The sequence below is a fragment of the Cimex lectularius genome, unplaced genomic scaffold, assembly GCF_000648675.2.
Source record: "Cimex lectularius strain Harlan isolate CLEC.00 unplaced genomic scaffold, Clec_2.1 scaffold79, whole genome shotgun sequence".
Taxonomy (NCBI): Eukaryota; Metazoa; Arthropoda; class Insecta; order Hemiptera; family Cimicidae; genus Cimex; species Cimex lectularius.
The window spans coordinates 1,033,484-1,058,321 of NW_019392727.1; the positions used below are offsets into that span (position 1 = coordinate 1,033,484).

The window sequence follows — 24,838 nt, forward strand, 5'->3', positions numbered from 1 at the left end:
ATACACAGAGAGATAATACAAAAAAAGACATCGAGTGGTGAAGCTATCCGGTGATACCACTCCTAAAGCAGAAATCATTACTTAATCACTCGCACTCTCTGAGATCAGGTCTCGGGGCCTCTATTTTTTTTGGACGTGTAGGATTATTGGGAAGACATCGAAAGGATCTCGAGAGGAAAGTTGTTGTACGTGGAGATTAAAGTGAGGTTGGAGATTAGTGTGGAATTTTTTGTAGCTGTATTTTGCAACTTAATTTAAAAAGGAAACATTTAGGTCTTTATGGATGGTGCGTTGGAAACATAGAACGGGGCGTGGACGATGGATCTGACGAGTCTGATTGTAGTGTCTGGATTCCGAGGAGGAAGGTTTGGTTGAACCCTTTAATTTCGTGTTGTATTAAGTTATATAAGAGTATTTTGTTGTCGAGGGAGAGTTTAGATCTATTGTTAAGTACTCTGTATCGTCGGTTCAGTTTTATCTTTTAAGTCGTGAATGGGGTTCCAGATGAGTCGTGTGCTAGACACAGCCCTAGGTAGCGGATGACGCATTGTGGGGGATGAGGTTATAATAGATTGAAGGTAGAGTGATGCGACGGAGGGTGAAAGTTGTGTTTTGGGACTTTGTGATGTTTAGTTTGATTCGCCAGTTTTAGAATCATTGTTCAATGGAATATATGTGTGCCTGGAGGGTTCGGTGAGCTATGATTGGGTCGGAATTAGAGACTACAATGGCTGTGACATCAGCGTATGTTAGGATAGTTGAAGAGATGAAAAGAAGTTTGAACAGTATATACTGTGTGCAGTAGCAGACCAAGGACGCAAACCTGAGGGACTCCCGCCTCCACCCTGTACTATGGAGGGTATGAGGATCCGACCTATACTCTAAAGTACCTGTCTGCCAGGCAGGATTTAAAGATGACGAAGTATGTGGAGGGTAAGATGCCCTTGAGTTTCCAGAGCAAACCCAGGTGCCAAACTCGATGGAAACGAGAACGAGAAATACTCCCGAGCAGCATGACCTACTTGGTTTTTTTTGTAATTTTTCTTTTTTACGAGGGTTCGCAACAGTAGAGGTCTTATTAACTCTTGTCGTGCCGGTGTTTTTGAAGAGAAAAGCCCATTTGTAAGTATGTCGGGTTCGAATGCAGGGCCGTTGGATTCGAACCCGGGACCTTTACCTTACAGTGATGAGCGACGTGTCAACGCAACAGTTGCGGCCACCGACGTCCCAGACCTAATTGATTAAAACCGTTTTTCGGATAAACACGAAAATTAATTAATAAGATGTAGGTGTGAATTTTGATAGAATTTCGCCTAAGGAAGAAGACCAATTCTTTTAAAAAGGATAATTAAATATTAGGAGAAATAAATTCGAACACGTCATATTGGCAAATTTTCAATACAGACATGCTTTAAAAAAAGTCCTGTTGATACTAAGACCGGAAATACTTTTAAAAGGGTGGGTTTTAATTGCTTCAGTGATTTGGCGACATCTGTCGTCCAAATGGATACCCTAGAGTTAAAATAGGCCTGCCCATAAATTCAAACCTGGCCCTTGTGGACTCATGAATAGAAGTCTAGATTTATGCGAACATCAATTCTTTAAACCGAGCAAAATTTAATCAGCCGGAAGTCGGTTGAAGTCCTGCAAAACATGTCAGCTTTCCCAACAGTACGAATCAGTGCTGGATTAAATTTTCGTCTTCACTTCTGAGGCAATTTATAACGGATTATCTCATGTTTTGTCAATCCCTGACATTCCGAGCCGAAAGACCGTCTGCAATCCATTGAAACAAACTGACTTCCATCAAACGTGAATGGCCATACACCAAACCACCATAAACATTATGTTGGCATACATCTCACGCTATCTTTCAATCTCTCACTCACTCCCTATCACTCCGTCCTTTTCACGCTCGTACTCACTCACTACTTCACACCCTCTTACTTACTCATTCTCGCTCGCTCTCTTACTCTTTCTCTCTCTTTTTCCCCTCACTCACTCTCTCCCTCTTTCTACCTCTCTCTCACTCCCTCTAACTCACTCGTTAATTGTAAAAGGAGTAGTTCGCGACCAAAATTTGCGAGATTTGTTAAATAAAACTATATTTATTCAGACCCTCTCTGTTATTTTTGTAACGTGACGGTTTCTTGAACAAAACCATTGGCATTTTCTTATATTGTCAACCCTTGTTATTTCTGCTAGTTGTTGAACATTTGTCAGCAGCTGTTCCATATTCTGTATCGTCGACCATAGGACATTTAAAGTTTCAAAAGCAGATAAACACACGACTAAACTGTCACTTTAGCGAACATAGAAGTGTATGTACCCACTACACTTATATTTTAAGCTGAATTGCATCCCAAAATAAAATTTCCATGGACTAATGTAGAATTGTAACGATGCGATATTGCCGAAATTTAATCCTAGAGAGTTAAAAGGTATAAAATAATACGACTGAAAATTGCAATTCCTCTTTTTATCCCCATATTACTGGGTATTGTTTTTGTTAAACTCTCTTGCATGTATTGGTCAAATTTAACTCCATCCAGGAGTTGATACGGCGTTTATCACTGTAAGGTAAAGGTACGAGCCAGCGGCCCTTCATTCGAACCCGACATTGTTATAAATGGGCTTTTTTTCAAAAACACCGGCACCCTGAGAGTTTATATGACCTCTGCTGTTGCGAACTCTTGTAACAAAGAAAAAAACCGTTTTAAAGGCATAACAGAATCATGACTGGACAAATTTTTGCTTTTGAATAGGGTTAGTGTACGGGCTCTCATTCTAATGAAGGGGGATCTCACATGCAGGCATTAACCGTGAGACAGGTAAACACCTATGACTCGGGTTCTCATCACAATTAGAGAAAGAAAATGGAAAATATTTTCAGACCGACTAGCAAGATTTTTCTTATGCTTTACAAGAGCAAAAACATTTTTTTGCTCAGATAATAAAATCCTCTTACAAACAACAGGTTGTTTTTGATTTTTTACTGCAATATACATGTACATTTACCATAGCCTTCACCATCCTCCACGGTAAGTCTTTCATTGCAAAGCAATAAATACAATGTTTTATGACGAATAATCACTAAGTAAAGCCGACTTATTTTTTCAAGCTACGTGTCACGTGATGACAGATCGTAACATACAAAATTTATTGTTAAGTATAAAAAAAGAGCAGATTTGAGAATTCATGTCGTTCTAAAAGAAAAGAAAAAGAAGCTTTTGATGTTTGACCCAGCTCGTCGTTGAACGTTCAACCATTTTCCGAAGAATACAAAGAACTGACAATTAAACTCAAAAATTTGTGAGTTAAACGATTTAACGGATTTTTAATAGTAAAACTGATTTCGCATTTATATAAATAATACATGTGTACAAATGAAAAAAAAAATTTTTTTTAAAAATTCGCGGAAGCATTTGTTGACTGACTATAGCCCATCCTGTACGTTATTGTTGTATTGTTGTTCCTTATTGCTCTTGACTAAAATTAGTTAATCGTTTTAAGTAGCGGCAATCAGTATGACCTCTAAAACTGTAAGTACCGTTTAATGAATTTTGGGATATTTAATCAATTTCAATACCTGCTGAACCAGGCGTTAGAAAATAAAATTCAACGTTAAAGTCAAACAAAATAAATAAAAAAAGAGACAATAAACATAGTGAACAACTAAATTACGACATTCTTTCTTCTTTGTTCATTATTTTTAGTTTAAAGTTGTAACTTCTGTATTGTTTTTTTTTGTTTTCTTTGGACTGTATTTCGTGTAGATATTTTTTCTACTTTGGTAGTTTGCTCTGTTTACTGTCACTGTTTTGTATGTTTCATAGCATGTTTCTTTCTTTTTGTGCATTTTTATTTAAGTTGAAGATGGGAAATAAATTTTGCCCAAGGCAAAAAGTTGAATTACTACAGTTACCCCTCTTCCTCTTCTTCACACCTTTTTGCCATTTAGTATAAAACATAATTATTTTGGTTAGACGTAAGTAAAGAAAAGGGAACACCGCTTGAAAGCTTATTAAACGAAGAAGTTGTGAAAATTTTTAAATTTAGCAGTTTTTGAAACATTTAGTCTTTGCTTTTTTTACCAAAAATTAAATTGAAAGTTCAAGAAGGGTGCTTTTTAAAGGAAATTTATCGCTCTTTTCAATGCTTTTTTTTATTTTCCCAAAAATGAATAGTTCAAGAACTACGAGTAATGCGTACAACCGTAAATAGTTCTACGGAAGAAAAACTATAAAATGTAGAATATCTGCGAAAGGGTTGAGAATCGGACCGTAATTCGTATTCATACGAACGTCTTTGTTGCATTTGAGGTGTACAAGCACCTGACGAACTTTGTCGTAGGAGTAGCAAATCACCCTGTATAATTTAATGAATTGTTAACAATAAAATATGGCATACGATGTATTTATGAAATTTTAGAAACAAATAGTTATGGATTGGTTGTTTGAATTGTTAATTTTGTCGAATGTGTGTTGTTCACTGTTTGTGAATGAGAAAGGGTGAGGTGTCTATCAGTACATGATGACTCTGTGTGATCAAAATAGTAGGAAAGATGATCATAAACGACAAAACTATGGGCTCATCGATCCGTAGACCTCATCAAAGCAACAATATGTCTACCTAAATATCTCACGATTTAATATTTTTTTGATATATCATGTTTTAATATGTTTTATTTTAGAACGTTAACTTAAACATAAGGGGGTTGGTGGCCGCAACGGTTTAGGCGTTGACACGGCGCTCATCGCTGTAAGGTAAAGGTCCCGGGTTCGAATCCAGCGGCCCTGCATTCGAACCCGGCATACTTACAAATGGGCTTTTTTTTCAAAAACACCGGCACCCTGAGGGTTTATATGACCTCTGCTGTTGCGAACCCTCGTAAAAAAACTAAAAAAAAACTTAAACACGTTTCTCTTATAGAACTTCTCGCACAGAGAAAAGACAAGAAAATATATGCAGGTTTTCTAAGAATGAATAATAAAGTATAAAAAAGGGACGGAAAAAAAACATCAGAACATGTGTTAGATTGTATCAATGACCGCTTCCTTGTAGCTTAATTTTTCATCAAAATACCTAATGGATGATCGTGGAAGATTTAGGAGAGCAATAAAGCCGAAACGGCCGTCACCAATCGGACTGCCCGGGGTTGGTCTCGGAGACGCAAAGTTGTTAGAATACAAAGAGGAGGCGGATGAATAGTAATGGAATCTTGGAATAGTTCAAAGCTCATCGACAACAGTGTCGGATTTCTTATGGGGTAAGACCTCAGAGAACAGTTCAAAGCCCCTGGAATTGACGAACGGGCGTAACGCGAGCCGGAAGACGGGCTGAATTCGAGATTTCAAGCCATAAACAAAGCCCGAAAACGTTTGTGCTTTCATTAGCCTGTTGGCCGGTTAACAGGGCCGTAACTTGAGCAAGGTTGAAGTTATGAAACACCTCGTCCTTTTGAAACGGACGGCCAGAGTTTGAGGCGATTCGTTTGAACCGCCCTTCCGCGGTCCCTTTCTCTTCAAGCAATGGGTGGACGGACAAGGTTTAAAAAGACTTTAAACTGTTTCTTTCCATTTAGTATGCAAGTATGTCATCATTATATTCATCTTGGACAGATTTAAAAAAAAAGCCAGTTTCTTGTTTTGTAGTCGGAACCAGTGAAGTGAATCTAGAAAATTATGATCTTTGGTTTACGAAATGTTTGGATTTTATTTCGAGATTATTATTTTTAGTACTTCAGCAAGGTTGCTACTATTTTGTCCTGTTTGTTATTTTAAAAATCTATACTATAGAGATTTAAAAGTAAATACCCAGACGAATCAAATTCAAGATCCATTACATGACACGTTCCCCAGGTGAGAGGATACAAAATATAAGATCATGTGAACAAAAATAATAATTACACAACAATTTCGGCTATTTTTGCCACCTTCAGCGGAGTCCACAGACTCAACACTGATAATTGACATTATTATTGTAATCCAACTTTACTCCTCATCATGACATAAATGAAGCCATTCAGAACAACAGGTAATGGCATAACCTTAGTACAATTGTGTGGTGTTTTATCTCACTAACACTCTCAACACGACACACAACAATGGCACATCTACACAGAAAACACACACTTTGAGTGAGTGCAAATACTTTGATTAAAACTAAAATTTCTATATTGCGTACATTATTGTATAAATTCATTTTCACTCTTACACGTCTTTGTATAATTGAAACAATGTTTATTAATCTCAGGCCCTGAAGATGATCTCAATAAAGATCGAAACGTTGGCTCGATAAAGAAAATGTTTTTCTAAACCTACATCACACCAGACCGCATCTCACGATCTCTAAATAATACTTTGTACAGTTCTTCACCCTCCTAACCCTTTTCATCTTTTCATCCTAAAGTACCACATTCACAAACCCCCTAGGTATCTAATTAGCTCCACCATACTTCGAAACCTCGCACAAAAGGCCATACTTTTCTTAACCATTTTATAAAATGCAATCCTACCACTTTCCTCTTTTACGGCAGTCGTTATTCTTATTCCTAAAGCTGAAAAACCTCCCAACCACTTGTGCTCTTACAGACCATCAGCCTTCTTCCTTCGATGTCCAAAATCCTTGAAACACTCTTTTCAAGCGCTTAAACCCATCATAGATACCATAAAATATTCGTTCTCACCAATTCAGCTTTCGTCTTTATTTTGCAATGCTCCAACATGGTTTCTGAGTTGTTGACATTATTTTCTCTGCTCGAGAGAATAAGGAGTAACTTGGAAGCGTTCCCAGATGTAGCCCAGGCTTTATAAACTGAAATGCTTACTACCCATTATTTATTATCGTATCCTGAAATGCGACCTAACCGCTGTTTCTGAGTAGGTGGTGCAACAACTTCTCGAAAGCCATACAAATACAAGCCGGCTCTCTCTCAAGGGAACATTCTTGGTCCCATCCTTTATATCAATTATAGTGCTGACCTAACTACATGCTCTAATACCGTCGTCACCACCAGCGATCAGTTCCGATTCCAAACCCACACCAACCTTTCGATCCATCTTAACCCTACTGCGCCTTTTCATTCTTATCCTAAGAACTTAATCGACGATGATTTTGAGATCCCCATAATTCCAGAAGGGAGCTTTATGTTCCTACCAATATCATTAGTGTGCTGACCTACCTATACACCACCTAATACCATCATTACCACCTATGCGCATGATACCGCAATTTTGTCCTCCAACTCAAATCTTATCCAAGCTACCTCCAACATCCAAGAACACTTGAGCTTACAGAAGATGGTATAAAACATGACAAGACGGAATAAAGAAAAATGTATTCAGTATACAATAATTTCACATTGAAAAAAAATATCTTGCCCTAAAGTGTACATCATCTCAGCAACAAAGAGATACCAAATTCCATTCAAGTCAAATACTTAGGACTATACCAAGACAGCAAACTGACATGGAATCCCCATACAGGACTTAAAAGACAACAACTTAACATAAGACTTGAACCACTGCTAAGACTTCTAGGACCGAAATCCATCTTGACCATCAACTCTATATTAACTTTATACAAGAATTTACTGCGACCAATTTGGACATACGGAGTGGCACTGTTGCCGGTGGTGTTCTGGCCATCCAACATCCAGAGCATCCAATCCTTCCAATCAGAATTCGTCAGACGTATCGTCGACACTCTTTACTACGCCACTAAACTTATAATCTCAATATTTCTTTTGTCGACAAACTGATCCGTTCCCCATTCCAAACGCTCACACTGTGTGCCAGTACTGGCTGGTTTCTTATGGCATGTGTCCTCCGGGTGCAGTGCTGGCATTAGTGCTAGTGCTGTGATCGTGTGAAACGAACATAATTATACGATTCGTATAAACGTAAGGTTCCTAGGAGCGAAGACAATGGCGTGGTCCATTTAGCTTCTGTTTCCAATTAGCTTCCATTAAGCAGTGGAAACTTAAAACTTTTGTCGTCCTTTACCATCTAATCACCAAGTGATTGAAGGGAAAATGTGCAATGGCAAAGACTGATAACAGATGATCCCACGATACCACACCAAGCTCCACTACAAAATCCGATATAAAACCATTTCGGAAAGAATAAAAAAAAGTGTAAATCTTAGTTTCTAAATCCGTTTTTAACCTGGCACGTTCCTATTTGAAAAGATTCGGGACGAACAGTCTAGAGGTAAAAGCAATTTAGACTTCAATAAACGGTTTGATTTATTAGATTATTACAGTTGTTGAAAACAAACGATTTGTTACAAGTAAAAGGCAAATTTGGAATTCAGGACTGGATCAGTGGAAACTATTAAGAAGAAGGCATACAATTAAACCTCTGAATAACTAAACAGATCACAATGAAAAGGGCGTTCGCCTAGCGTCTTTCACCAGTGAAGAGGACATCCGCGGAATGTGATCCGTGCACCGTGTTCATTGAGTGTAACCGCGCCGACGTCAAATAGGAAGCAATAAATCCTCTAAAATTTACCGCCGTAGAATTATTGCCGTTATTATTTATTGTACCGCCGTTCTTTGGGCGAATCGGCCTCATGTAGTTTCCGCCGCAAATCAGATTGACGGGATAACGTTCTTGGGATGTAAATTAGTGGGGACATTTCGGTCATTGCCTCCTTCAGGTCTATCGTTCATTCCTGGTACGATTCGATTTATAAATTAGCTGCCATTAATCGTGATTCTTTTTTTTAAGACAAAAAGCGGTTTTTGCCAATTTATAGACCGTTTATGTCTTGATTTAGTGGGATCCTCAATCATCTTTGTGGCAAGGCTTTTAACGAATAGTCATTTTTGGGAAATGCACTGCTGCAGGCAGGAATTTTTTTATTGCTTTAAAATTACACTGATACTTAACAAATGTGATATTGAAAATAAGTACAGATTGTTACAGAAATTACTTCAATAAAGATAGGTATAAAACCGTTAGCACTGAATATAAAATAAATAGAGTAAGTGCAAGGTAAAGCATAATATAGCTAGAATGTGACAAAATTTTAATATACAAAAATTACAACTACTATCGACTATTTTTATCAACCAGGAGGCAAAGTGTAAAAAATACGATTGTCAGATAAATCCCCTCATTGAAATATCATTTGGAAAAAGGTGTGAAAAAATCATTTATTCTTGCATACGAACAAAGTATCTAATTAAATTAAATATTTATAACACGCAAGGAAGAGATAAGCTTTTTAATGATTCATCCTCCATTCAATATGAACTTTATCTTTTTTTTTTTTTACATAACATCCTTAGTTATTAATAAACATTTCTACTAACGTATTATGATTACCTCTTTATGTATTTATGTAGAAAGCGTTTATGGTTGTTTTTTCATTACATTTTTGAGGGAGCGACTAGTGAAATACAATAAAAGACACTGAAATAATAAATGTGTTTCCGGCTCTGACAGGGAAATGTTTTATCGACACACAATTTCAATGTTTAAAGTCCATAAAATCGCGTCGTACTACTGCTTAATACTTATTCTTGTTTTATTGCCGTGTAACACGATAGAGTACTTTACAACCGTCGCTTTTGAAAAGAAAGCATATCTGATAAGCGCGGATTTTTTCTTACTTTTCCTAAGCTTTTTGTTTAATGTAAAACGTGCAGAAAGAGTAAGGCGGTCAACGTTTCAGGCCTTACTCTTCAGGCCTCCCTTTTTCGAACCGAAATTCGGGTCGATTTTACAATACTTTTCACAAGGTTTGGTCATGTACTCTGAACTTCGATACTGACCACGGTGAAAGAATTCTTAACTGTAATGGTGTCATTTAAGAACGTCATCGATATTGATATCATGACAAAATTGAGTTTTTTACCATTCATACTGCCTGTTTGAGGGAAGTGCTAAATTCGAAAACAAAAGAAATTCAATTTATTTATCAAATTTTTCATCCTGCGTGAGGAAAGATTGAGACCACAGCCCCAAGAAATAATATGTCATTTACGAACACCATAGATATTGATATCAAGACAAAATTCAATTTTTTACCTTTTGTACTGGCTGTTTGAGGGAATTGCTAATTTCAAAAACAATACGAATTCAATTTATTCTTAAAATTTTTCATTCCACATGAGGAAAGATCGAGACAACAGTCCCAAGAAATAATATGTCATTTACGAACGCCTTCGATATCGGATCGAATCTTGAATTTCTAAATTCAAAAACTAAAGCAATTCAATTTATTTTTCAAATTTATCTCACTACATGACGAAAGATCGACACAACAGTACCAAGATCTCGTAGTGTCATTTACCAAAGTCATCGATATCGGATCTTGGCAAAATAAATCGGATCATGACAAAATTCAATTTTTTACATTTGATACTGGCTACATGAGAGAATGGCTAAATTCAAAAACAAAACAAAAATTGAATTTATTTATCAAATTTTTTATCCTGCATGAGGAAAGATCGACAAAAGAGTACCAAGTAGTGCCATTTATGAACGCCATCAATATTGTTATCATGACAAAATTCAGTTTTTTAACTGCCTGTTTGAGGGAAGTGCTAAATTCAAAAACAAAAGAAATTCAATTTATTTATCAAATTTTTCATCTTGCATGAGGAAAGATCGACACAACAGTACCAAGATCTCGTATTGTCATTTACCAACGTCATCGATATCGGATCATAACAAAATTCAATTTTTGACCTTTCATAATGCCTGTTTGAGGAAATTGCTAATTTGAAAAACAATAGGAATTCTATTTATTTTTCAAATTTTTCTTTCCACATGAGGAAAGATCGAGACAACAGTCCCAAGAAATAATATGTCATTTACGTAAGCTATCGATATTGATATCATGACAAACTTCAATTTTTGACATTTCATACTGCCTGTTTGAGGGAATTGCTAATTTCAAAAACAACAGGAATTCAATTTATTCTTAAAATTTTTCATTCCACATGAGGAAAGATCGAGACAACAGTCCCAAGAAATAATATGTCATTTACGAACGCTATCGATATGGATATCTTTAATTTAATTTAAACAAACTTTAATTTTTTACCTTTGATACTGGTGATTTGAGGGAATTGCTACTTTTAAAAACAAAAGGAAATCCATTTATTTTTACAATTTTTCATTTCGTAGTAATTAGATCTTAAATACTGTACATTTATTGAACGCCATTGTGTCGATATTAATTTATTGAAAAATCGCATGTTTTATTCCTAATAAATTATTGTAATTTGAAAAAAATGAGTTTTATTTTGTTAAGTTTTTTGCTGTTTATTGAAAAATAAAAATTTGATATGTCTTTTTAAACAAGCCGCAGAAAACTATTGTCAGGCGTTGGTCGAGTGTGACAGTTCGCGATTCGCGGAGGTTTCATTCTTTGTTGCATGGGACGCCACTTCGCGTGACTCCTGCCGGTCTACCTCCAATAATGCAGATACGCCGTCTTTAAGAACGTTGTAAAAATATTCTCTCTCCTAAAACATTGAGTCTGACAGAAGAGCTCATCCTATACAAAAATGTTCTACTATTGTTGAAAAAAATTAGATAAATAATAAGAAATTCAAGAACCGACAAAAAATCTCTAATGCAAGTTAAAGTTGTAAGAGGATAAATAAAAAATTGTAATACATACCAGTTGCGGTGATAATAACGTAGAGGATGAGATCGAGGGGCCTTCCTTTCTCCATAGATGACAGACTGAAGCGAACTGACTCGCTAAGAGAAATCTCCCCTCCTTAAAATAAGAGGAGAGGGCCGTGTTTAAATGACAGGACTCGCCCGCGCAAACTCTTTTATTTTTCGATAAATAAGTTCGCCCCTGCTTGCTTCCTATGCTTGGATGGTCACAGGGGACCAGGAGATAATTAGCCGGACAAACGAACAGGACAAGATCGGCGTCTAACAGGATGTCAAAGCTGATAGACACCCATGACGCTCGAAGGATGTATTTCAGAAACCAAGATATACAGATAGAAATATCTTATATTAGAAATCCTTTATTCGTCGAAAAGCTTATCACACTGACAGAAGACTTCACATATGTATTATGAATATTAAAAGACCGCCGTGCTTTCGAAGACCTATGGTGACCTCTTCTAACAGTTGACTAAAATAGAAAATTTCCAACACAAATAAACCTAAGAAATGTTTTCTTTTCTTACTGTTCTTTGGCTTCAAAGGAAATTATCATAACAAGAGGTATTACTTACTTTGTTTACAAATTATTTCTACCTCTGTCTTTCGCTCCTATTTATATAAGTTCGGTATTAAATATGGGTGAAACATATTCTTATTCCAGACGTTTGTGGTATTATGATCCAAATGTGCCTCCGGTGTCGGTAAAAACAAAAAACCTGCTAAATCACATCATAGTTTACAGGTCCTAATTAAATTGGTTCATCCGGGTCTGATAGTCGATATTTTCACAGGATGACTGGAGGTTACCTGTCCATATTTGTAAATTTGAATGAGACAATAGTCTAGGAGTCTTTTTATTGTATCTTAATTTTTATTAACCAAATTACGCTATTTTTCCTTCTTAATGCGGCCTGCTCCTTCTGGTGTTAGGGTATTTGTTTGTTACTGTGTTCTAATTGTGGATGTAGGCGCGTGTTCGTTTGAGTACAAGCATCGTGTGATTGTGTGTTTGTTGTTTGTGTATGTATGTATGGGCACGTGCATTTGTATGCTTGTGTTTCAATGAACTAGTCAGGTGTCTAACTAGGCAGCTGTCAGTGTGTTTGTTTGCCTGCGTCATGCGTGTGAATTTTTCCCCCCGGCACCTCGCGTGTGGAGATAACGTTATTTATTGACAGAATTTGGCTGGATAAAGTATGCTGGCCTGGCGTATGGCCTGTATATATGGGTATGTACAGCGATGCTCCCATTTACAGATTATGTAATGAGGAGGAGGAAACAGCCACTCATATCATCTTCGAATGCGAAGCAACAGCTCAAAGGACGTTTAACCTAACGTACGGAAAAGACTTAGGGAATCAAATTGCAGCAGCAACAGTCAATGACGATACTTCTAAGAAGAAGGATTGAGTATATTGACTGAACTAAAGAACTAGGAAGGTACATTAAGCCGGAAGGCTGCAGTTCCTGGGGAATACAAACCCGCTTCCTAATAACCTTTTCCACCATACCATACCATACTATGGGGGCCTGGCGATCTTACGTTATTGAACTTCTGACAATATTATCATTTTTTATTAGCCTTTTCACACATGCTTTAAAGGGTCTATAACTCATGCACACACGTACATACATTGTTGCCTAACCAAAGTTTGTGGTGCTCAGGGTATTGGGTATTCCGCTGACGGACCGCCATTATTCGCCCTAATAAATACATTCACACATATAATAATATATAAACATTCGTACTAAGTTATGTACAATTAAAAATTTGGAAGGCACCGGGTTTTCACGACGATGTGAATGAATGAATGAAAAAGTACTTTATTAGATAAACAAAAGAGAGTAAAAGAAAAAAAAATTGTACATAACCAAAAAGCACATAACGGCAATGGTTATCAATCGTCTGCCGGAGTCGGACTATTCATTTTTAATAAACAAGAAACACATTTCTTCTTAAGGAATAAATAAAAGAAAGAGAAAAAAAAACTATATAAGTAAACTAAAATAACAACATATCTATTTATGCACATATAAATTACCAGGGTGTCTATGATATATACACTAAACATTTAACAATTGAAATAAAAACAAGCATTTTCCTGTAGTTCCAGGCTTCCATCGCAAACTTTACCAGATTTAAAGACTCGGGGTTATTTAATAAAGAGATTAGGTGCTCACGACGATGTGTCGCCCACAATTACTGTAAAAAAACATATAAAACTATACTAGGTTTGGGTCTGTGTGGTACTGTAGCTCCCCTACCACACATACACGTACTCACTCAACCGATCACGTTAATAAATACATTCGTTCAGTACGATAAATAACTAACCGAGTTGGGGGCATCGGTGGCCTCAACCGTTTAGGCGTTGACACGGCGCTCATCACTGTAAGGTAAAGGTCCCGCGTTCGAATCCAGTGGCCCTGCATTCGAACCCGACATACTTACAAATGGGCTTTTTTTTCAAAAACACCGGCACCCCAAGGGTTGAGATGACCTCTGCTATTGCGAACCCTCATAAAAAAAACCTAACCTAGTTTAGTGGGTCTGTGTGTTACTCTATATCAAAACCAAATCTGTAATTAGTAAGCGTTAATCGTGTTTATTATAGAGTTTATTTTGTTATCCTTAAGATTGGAATCTGGATTGTGGAAGAGAAGGACGATCATCGCAAATACATTCGACGAGGAGATAAGGGTTAATCCTGAAAGGAGTGCACTGGTAGACGGATATATTAGATTTTCATTTTTGTGAGCAATTTAAGATATGTATTTCTAATTTCATTTGATTAATTTTAATTTAATCACTGAAAATTTATTGTTGAACTGTTGTGCAAGGAAACGAAAATTTCTCGTACATTGTAAATAATACTTCAGTTTGTTCCACAAAATAAGAACTTTTTGTAAATATATAATTTTGTTTATATTATACATATCCTTTTTATTAACCCCCCATTTTTATTATCCCCACAATGAGTGTTTATGTATTTGTTTGCCATTTTATATAAACATATTGAAAGAGATAGTATTGCATTTCTTGTCTTCCTTAATGATTTAATTAATTTATTGACGGGATTTCGGCTAAATACAATGAATAGCGAATTTTTATTAAGGCCGGTAAGCTATTATTTTTGTAATAGGTAGCTCGATGAAACCACGAGGTCCAGCTTACACCAACTTGCGAAGACGTGGAAGCAGAGCATAAATTTTTTATGAGGAAGCTTCAGCGTCTAAACAATCTCTTTTCACTGATTTCAACGGACAAAGTTGAACCTTTTTTAACCGGAACAGTCACATGCGGCTGCCACCAAACGACGAACCAATTATTCAGCAATAAAAGTTGTTGCTTTGTTTTTGGTAGAATAGGGTAGGGGCATTGTGCAACGAGTACATCTTGTCCTGGCACAGAAAGAACCTGCTGTCGTGAATAGAATACAGTGGACGCGTGGAATAACGTTAGTGATGTGACCATTCGAAACTGCTTTCGGCACGGATGTTTGGTCAAAATTGATGAAGAGCTGGAGAAGGAGGAAGATAGCTGCCCTATTGAGACGCCAGAAGACCTTATTGTGAAGAAGTACGAGGATTGGATGGATATCGACCACGGTCTTCAAATCTCTGAAGCGTATTCTGAAGACCAAATCTGCCAGTCCGTCATGAACGAAGCCAGCAGCAGCACATTGGATGCTAGGAACGATGACAATATTGACGAGGAGGAGCCGATGAAGTCGAAGTTCCACCTTCAAATTCAGAACTTTTAAGGGCTCTAGGGGTGTTGAGGAGAGCTGTCCAGCACGGGACCAATTTTCAAAAGCACTAATAATAAAAAACAAAAAACAAACAAAAGTAACAACTTTCTTTAAACCATCTTAAATTTTGAATTGATTATGGATGTACGATTTGAAGACTTACCTTTATTTTATAGGTGAATGACACACTATGTCTATATATATTGACGGAAAAAATAAAGTTTGTGTAAAACCTAGTTTCCTTCGCTTATAAAGATCATCCGCTTGTAAGACCCACTTTTTGCTGGTCCCAAAGTGACGAAGATAGACAAAGAAGTGACAATGAAGCTTAGTCGGGAAGTCCTACTTCACCCTCGGTACTCTCCAGACCTGGCGCCATCTCACTGACTAACAAAACTTTTGCCTTTTTTTAGCAATGTAAATCATATCCGCAATCGGGAGTTCGATAATCGCCAACAGCTGGAAAATTAGTGCTACTTATTTTTATGTCCCGGGACCCAAACTTTTATAAGAAGGGCAGAATTGGATTAGTAACGCGTTTGGAGAATTAAAAAATATAATTTTTCTAAACTAATTTTAATTGTGACTGTTATTAAACCCTTTAAAATCGGAAGCCTTAGTAAAAGCTGCAGAGAGTCAGCTCATATAAGTATTTCTGGAGTTGTTCAGACCCATTTTCATGAGTAGTCTTGTTCTTATTTGTAGTTCGGTATGTTAGGCATTGTGCCATGCTCAGTGGAAGATTATTTAAATATAGTAAATTCACAAAGAAATAAAATTATATAGATGTAGATGTAGATATAGTTTCAGGGTATAGTATACTGCGCCCTTTAAGAGCTATTGTATCCCCCGTGCTCTGCCTAAAGCACATCGGTAAGTCCTATTTTATCAAGAAACTTGATTAATAGGCCCGGTTTCAATGGTTGACGTTCTTCTAAGGTCACATTATACATCCCAAAACATTTCCTCCTGCGGGCTATTGTAGCTCCGCAGTTTGTTAGTAGATGTGTTGGTGTCTCTTCTGCCTCTTTCCAGAATCTGCATGTGCCATCTTGGATCGTTAATAGTGTGGGTTCCTATGGCACAGAAGGGTTCGGGTCCTATCAGCGATGTAGCAGCCCCTTTTCTTGCAAGGGTGTCCGCTTTCTCGTTGCCTTCTACTCTCATGGTTCCTGGGAGCCAGCAGAGGCTGACTTTATTCTGCGTAACTAACAATATAATGCAAGATAATTATAATCCAAAAACCCATCACCGTCGACGGAATGCCGAAACGCGTTTGATAGACCAAATATGGAGGTTGTGCAGTCTAGGATGATGAGAACGGTTACTGCAGACGTTTGCCTGTCCAGGGCGCGATGAGCGGCTGGTGATGTGCCGAGGATCGGGATGTTATAAGGTGGCTCAGACAAGCGGGATTCGCCGCATGCCGACTACTGGGGATGGGAGGTCGGTTATTCGCCGAGCGACATATTGGGTGTTCACCTTGCTCGGCTAATTGTCGGTTTTCTTGTCCGCTTCAAAGTGCACAAATATTCATGAAGCAGCCTAATTCAGAGCATCCACACATTCAGTAACCAACTGGACTGTACCTAAATCAACTATAATCATCAATCAACAGTAAGCATATACTTCTATTTACCGCTATTTATTTTCACTAATAAATTATTATAACTAGTATAGAAGTATTAATGAAAGAATAGTATATCGTTATTTCTGTTGTTTAGAAATACAATACATTGGAGTTTCTCGATCTGTACCAAACTGAAACAATAATTTGGAACGATCTATTCCAAATCACGAACGAGGTTTTCGATGTGTGCAAAGTAAGATGGCTCAAAATTACTCAGTGATTGATTTTTGACTGAGTTTCCTACTACACAAACAGCCGCCGTAGCTGCAGCAATGACAGTTTCACTGTTATTGTACCATCACGATTTGTAGTAATTTGAGGACTTGCACGGCACTTGGCAAATAGGTATAGCTTTTTCTGCACAAACTGGGTGGTTGTACAAACCCCGCATTTGTGTATAGATAGGCGCACTATTTGGCGAATGCCAAGACGATCATCTCGAGACTTGGAAAATATTCGGCGGCATTCGGCGAATATCGCAAGTCTGGAGCCATATGGAAGACATGATTGTGAATGGTTACATGAGCAGCCATCTCACATGGTTGAGTGCCATCAGTATGATAGAATTTTTACTTTTGTTTTGATGTAATGTCATGACGAAATAAAGTGGAATAATGTGTCTCTTCGAGTGAATCTTTGAATTTTGGGCTCCCTCTTGAACTTTTTTTGAATATCATTGCGGACTACCTTGGAAAGGACAGTGTTATTTGAATAAGACTGAGGTGAACCACCCATCACCTAATCTATTTTTTTTAAACCGAAATTTTCTACCTCTATATGAAATAACCGTTTCATATTTCAACCCGGATGTTTTTAAAATAGCTTCACACTCTTTTCAAAGGCCTTCGGGACGGATAGCTTGGTAAACACTCTCTTTTCGGTTTTGTTTTTTTCTAGATCGAACGGGAAAAAACTGTCCTATTTGTCTATTTGTGCTTGATGATTGATGCTGCTATCTGGAGGTAATGAATATTCTTTTCTTTGTTTTTATTTTGACGCCGGGAAGAAAGTACATTACTGGTCATCACACTACGCTTTACACGTCCCAGGTTCGTAATTTATTAACAATCTTTCTTTCTTTTCTCCTTTCTTTTACCAAAGTACTTATTCTTGGGTGGAATGAAACAAATGGTTTTGTGCACGCACCGTTTTACTTCAATTAAAGGGGTATTTCCGATGCTCCACGAGATTAACTCGTTGATTAACTTTCTCGTAGCTAATAATATCAAAGTCACGATCTACGAGCTTTAATTAATAACTTATCAAAAGGAATGGAATATGGCTATGCGCCTCATGGAAAGAAGCGTGAAAAAAGTCAGTTTTATCTGCGTTATTAGTTATTACTTAGTTATTAGTTATTACTACCAATCACACCCTTCAATTATCCTTTCTCAACATGTCTCTATGTAATTGTAATATACCTTTCCAATAGACATCATGAAAAAGTTATTTCCAGAAAAAAGGACAAGTTACGAAGTTACATCCAGCTAAACTCAGCCTTTGCCAATAGTTTCATGTGAATAGAGTATTTGGATAACTTCTTGTCATCTTATGTTTCCGTATCTCGACATCTTAAGTGGATGCCAAAAAGTCAACTCGCGTTCGTCCTGCTTGTAAAAAGTATCTTTTAACCTGTGTATTATGTTCACAGAATGTGCATGCCATGTGTGTGTGTTTTGTTTATTTTCAACATACTCCGCAATACCCGATATGAGAATTGTGCTCTAGTACATGGGCCCGCAGTTCCGATTTTTAGAGGAAACAGGAATGTTTTACTGTATATTGTTAAAGATTATAATAAATAAACAAAACGTGAGGCTTTAAATCCGTCAATTCATTTTGAAATAGAGCAAGTAGAGCAGCACATATACTGTCGCAGGTTTGACCATGAGAGTCCACTGTCAACTGTGCCCTGTTCCCTCCTCATCATAGGTCGTTCTTCTTACCTGCTTAGATAGTGTGTCCTCCCAGAGGAAGGTATGAGTTACTGAAGATGGGATTTCTGGCGTCACTGAAGCTGCCAAGGAGGAACTGTGTGGTGATCTTTTTAAAGGAAAAACAATGCGGACACTGAATGTAAGAAATTATTTCTAGAGGTCATGGAGCTAGGAGTAAACCTGGTGATTGATCATTGGGTTTTGAACCTGAAAGGGTGGCCAATCACTGGATATTAAGAATTTGTTTACAGGTTGATCATCGGGTTATGAACCTGGAAGAGTGATCAATCACTGGATATTAAGAATTTGTTTTATGTTGTGAACCTATCTAATATTTATAGATAAATAAGAAACCTTCATGTGTGAAAAAACGATTATGATGGAGATCAATTCTATATGTTGAAAAGGACAGTTCTAATCAAAAATTAGTTTTGCAGATATCCGGACCATCAGCTAACCTCCTATCCCAACCTGAAACCACGACTTAGGGCGTTATGGGTGGAGCCATTGGTTGAAGTTCGTGAACTGATGTCGATGAGCCGGATGTTGATGCAGCGGGAGTCGGTTGACTTGGTAGCGAGCGAAGGGCGTGCAGCAGGCAGCCACGTCGGCTGTTGAGATTGCGAAAGATGGTGCTGCGAGTACATTGTGGCAGTAACTAGTGCTGTCGGCATGCTCCATTGGTTATAGTTGGCTGAGACACGACCTAGTTTGAATTAAGAAGGTTGTACTTCTGCTTATATACAAGGCTGCTGTAGTACCTGCCCCACTACAGCAATGGAAACCGCACTTCTCCTTCCACCCTTACATATTTATGTACAAAAGGTGGCTTTTGAGAGTGCCAACAGACTCCTAAGATGGAAAATAAGGCCAGATCTAAGGAGACGCCACCGCATAATCCTGGAGAGAATTAAAATAATTGATACTGAAATAATTAATAAAAGGTACGTGTAAAAATAAGAGAAAACTTTGAGAGACCTTTCTAAGTCGTCATAGATAATAGAGACCTTTAGATGAAAAGGTAGTCTCAGGTTTCATGAAGGGGCCCTAATCATCATACATGGATCAGTGAGTAGGTATAAGGATAAAAGGGCCGAACTATACCTTAGCAAAGCCCCCTGGACTAATCCCAACAATTTTCTAAGCTGAGATCCATGCAGTATAACTCTGTGCACAGTAGTTAATATAGTTAATAAAGAAAAATATGCAAGGCGTAGATTTGTTGTTGTTTTCAACGATCCTGATTTCGAGCCTATTGCTCATCATTTGGTTGAAGGAGCTCTACAACCTGATGATGAGCTGTAGGCTCGAAATCCGGATCGTTGAAAACAACGTACTGTGAGTAGGAACTATCTTTTTAAAAAGATTGAACAACACACTCACTCCACCATTTATCATTTCTAAGGCATAAACATGCCGACTTTATCAGGAGACCAGAGACTTTGCTACATATCCTTTGTGATTATGAAGCATTAGCCAAGTTACTGTACAGCCACTTCGGTAAGGCAATTCTCAGACAAAAAGACGTGCGTGAAGAGACACCGAGGAAAGTGATTAGGCTTATAGGAAAACGTGCACTTGCTAAGGTATGATTATTATTTATAGGGGTCCACAATAGATCTGTACAAGTTGAAGAGGAGGAAAGGATTTTTAAAATTCTTGTTTTCAACACCCAAAACCTAAAATCTACACCCTTTATCATCAATTTCATACGAACCTCCCAACTTCAAAAAATACGTTTTTTAAGAATGCTTTCTCATATTTCAGTGTTCTTAAGACTTTTTGTTTAAGGACATATGTTGAGCCACATTTACAACAAAGGACATTAGCTTGAACACGAAAAAAGGTATTTTAAATTAATTCAATGGTTATTCCTAATTAGGTTCAACTTTTTTTTTTAAAGGGCCCACCATCTATTCTTTTAACAGTAGATAGAATTATAATTAGTCAAAATGAGGAGCACGTGCTGGATTGATAAACATACATATCAAATCATAATAATTTAATTTTTGTGTTCCCCTTTGTGTGGACGCATTTTTGATGGTCCATTCAATTTCTACTTTGACTTTTTTTCCACCGCATTATTAAACACTCGGGTATACATATGTAATACACCTAACAGTTTATTTCCGGAGGCAATAAATTTTGAACAAACAAAACCCCGACCCTGTTGGGTTTCTTGGGAATCGGGGGAGTAAAGAAAGGGGATTATGTGGGTGGATAATGTCCGGGCTCGGTTCGACAATAACTTTTTTCCCTTTGGAAACGGGTCGAGGAATAAACCGAAGAGGAAGGAGTATTGCCGGCCCTCTGGTTTTAAACATGAATTAAAGAGGTAACAAGAACCCGAGGCTACTTCACAAGTTTTTTTCTCTCTTGGTGGGGGTGCCCGATAGAAGTGAAAAAAGAAGAAAGAAGACAAGAAAATGGTTTGTATAAATTGTTGGTAGGAGTGGCACTTGTCGTTTGTTTGGCGAGAAGAATGGCTCGTTAGCAGGCGATGTAAAATCGAAACCAGGCCCCATGAGAAATTATTAATTGAACTACTTTTATTAGGCCTGAGTCTGAATTAAGAGGGTTGAGCTCCTGCTTATTTATAGAGCTGCAATTTCATTGGCTGCAGCGTGGCGAAAGCATTGTATAAACAGTGGTGAAACCCAGTGGATAACAGTAAGTCACCACACAGAAAAATCTAATCACATAACCTACACTCTCTGCAAAAAGATTCCTCCTCTGGTCCACTACAATCAAATACCTTTCCCAACTGCATGAGAAATTAATTATTAATTGAATTACTTTTATTACCCTGAGTTTGATTTAAGAAGGTTGTGCTCCTGCTTATTTATAGGGCTGCAAGTTCATTAGCTGCAGCGTGGAAGGCGAGAGCATTGCAGAAGCAGTGGTGAAACCCAGTGGATAAAAGGAAGCCACCACACAGAAAAATCTAATCACATAACCTACACTCTCTGCAAAAAGATTCCTCCTCTAGTCCACTCCATGATAAGTTATTAATTGAACTAATTTTATTACACATTGATATACGGCAATAAAATATTTTTTTACTAGGCATCGTTTTTGGTGAAAAGCAGACCAGTAATACCTAGAATCATAAAGTGTATTGACTACGTCATAATAATAAACCTTTATTTCTATTCAGGGTGTCAGGCTACTCGCGTCACAAACTTTGACAGTGTATTTCACACCTCCAGAGTGATGAAAAAATACATTTGAAACATGGACCGATTCTCAACCCTTTCACAGACATTCAACGTTTTATGTTTTTTTTTTCTATCTACAGTTATCGTCATAAATCTACTCGCAGCTGTAGAACTATTCACTTTTGGAAAATCCAAAAAAAGCCTTGAGTTACCTGACATCCTACATACCTACACCTACAGATAATTACAAAACAAGATAAAATTAACCAAAAATACGTCTACTGACATATATATATATTTTTTTTTAATTATTTTAGTTGCACCCTACATTAGTCACAATTGTGATCAATTGTGCTGGCATTAGTGTTTGACACAGCACTAACACTAATGCCAGCGCTGCACCCGGAGAACAAATGCCATCAGAAGCCAGCCAATATAGTTACTCAGTATTTGGGATTAAGGGGCTAGAAGGTCTCGAGACCATCGTCGATTAAGGCGACGTTCTTGGGATGGAAAACCTAAAGAGGGCTTAAGCAGAAAGATTAGTATGGATCTAGAGTTTGGAAACGAGATCGGATCAATTGGTTGACAAAGAGTTAGAGATTAAGGGACAAGGAGATCTCGAGACCATCGTCGATTAAGGCATATTCTCGGGATGGAAAAGCCTAAAGAGGGCTTAAGCAGAAAGCTTAGTATGGATCTAGAGTTTGAAAACGAGATCGGATCAATTGGTTGACAAATAGTCAGGGATTAAGGGACTCGGAGGTTCGTTTCACACGGCCACAGCACTACACTAATGCTAGCATTGCACCCGGAGGGTACATGCCATGAGAAACCGGCAATAACTCAGTGCTTGGATTAAGGGACAAAGAGGTCTCGCAGCCATCGTCGATTAAGGCGACGTAACGGGTTCTCGAGTTGGGAATTTGTCAAGGGGGTGCAGCTGGGATGGATCGAGAGATTGGTATGGCTTCGGAATCGGGAACTGATCAGTTTATTGACAAAAGAATATTGAGGTAGTTGTGGATAGTGAGGTTACTGGCGTAGTAAGAAGCTTTGACGATTCATCTGACGAATTGGATGGCTTGACAGAACTGCACAGGGCACAGGCCACAGTCCACTCCGTATGCTCAGTAAAGATCATAGTAAAGTCTTGTATAAGGCTAGATTACAGTTGATGGTCAAGATAGATTTAGGTCTTAAAAGTATTAGTACTTGTCCAAGACTTATGCTAAGTTGTTGTCTCTTAAGTTTTCTTTGGGAATTCCTCGTCAGTTTGCTGTCTTGGTATAGACCTAAGTATTTAACTTGAACGGAAATCGGTATCTCTTTGTTGTTGATGAACAGTTGAGGGCACGATTTTCAATGTGAACATACACTGAGTGCATGTTTCTTCATTCAGTTTTGTCAAGTTTCGCACCAGTCTTCAATAAGCTGAAGTTGTTCTTGGATTTTGTAGATAGCTTGGTTAGAATTTGAGTTAGAGGACAAAACTGTGGTATCATCCACATAGGTGGTGATCTTCATATTAGGGGGTATAGGTAGGTCAGCAGTACAAATGATAAAAAGGATGGGACCAAGAATGCTCCCTTATGGGACACTGGTTTGCATCTGTCTGACTTCCGAGAACTTGTTGCGATGGTCGGCTAGGTAGAATTGCTGGATAAGGTAATAAAGAGTGGGTAGGAAGCGTTTAAGTTCATAAAGAATAGTCTTTGTTCTCTAGAGCAGAGGAGATAATGTCAACAACTCTGAAACTTTGTTGGATCATGGAATGATGGTACAGAAGCCGAAATGGTGAGAAGGAATGATTTTATGATTATCTAGGATGGGTATTAATTGCTTTAAAAGGAGTATTTCAAGTTTTTTGGATACTGAAGGAAAAACACTGATGGGTCTTTACCTACAAATATAAAATTGGAGCACAGGTTGAAGTCTGTTAAGTTGCTGGTAAACTAAAAAAAGATTCTGCATGAATTAGCTAAGGTTAAGTGATATGAAAATATCAATGTGATCGTGGTTGGGGGTCATCAATTTTTCTTAGGGAAACAATAAACATGATGACATACTGCCAAAAAAATGAACAAAAGTATTAAAATCCAATCGATTATGTGATAACCTAATAAGATAAATATATAATATCTAATATTTTTGACCACTCTAACTGATGGACAACTTTAATGCACCTTTCAATTTATGTAGTTTCAAGTGGAATGCATGGTGTTTCTATATTAGTTACAGGTAATTAAGTGCTAATCATAGACAAAATGAACAGTAAATAATGCTTTGTTTACTCCCTTCATTTACTTTTGTACTGATTAATCTGTACTGATTTATCCATTTGCATAAAAATAACATTATCCTCTTCCATTCTGCTACGCCTAACGCTTTCAGTTAATTTTTGTCCTTCATTGATTTCATTTGATATTATTTTTATTCTTAAACCTTCTTAAACCTTTTTCAGTGGTGACAGTCAGGCATTTGAGTGAATATGACATTTTCAGGGTTGTAACATAAGGATACAGCCAGGGTCAAGTCGCCAGGAGAATGAGTGTAAATCACTCTACAATAGAAAGGGTTCTTCAGAGAAACATCACGACCTGTCGACCTAGGTCTAAAGATGAGAGATATGATAGATTTATCTGTCATCACGCTCTACAAAACTGCAGCACTGTGGCAAAATGGGATAAGAAATCTGATCAGACAAGTTCGA

At 37.5% G+C, this 24,838-nt stretch overlaps 1 protein-coding gene and 1 long non-coding RNA gene across 2 annotated transcripts in view; one reads left to right on the forward strand and one right to left on the reverse strand.

The window, feature by feature from the left end:
* The window catches only part of LOC106663357 (putative phosphatidate phosphatase), a 53,919-nt gene extending 42,179 nt beyond the window's left edge, over positions 1-11,740 (reverse strand). The window contains exon 1 of the mRNA XM_014388161.2: positions 11,644-11,740. Coding sequence (XP_014243647.1) covers positions 11,644-11,698 — 55 coding nt within the window. The 5' untranslated portion in view covers positions 11,699-11,740. The remainder of the gene's footprint in view (positions 1-11,643) is intronic.
* LOC112126860 lies at positions 105-14,402 on the forward strand. Its single transcript, XR_002910265.1, has 3 exons — positions 105-206; positions 274-365; positions 14,286-14,402. It is a non-coding gene; the product is annotated as an uncharacterized LOC112126860 (long non-coding RNA).
* Positions 14,403-24,838: the final 10,436 nt, after the last annotated feature.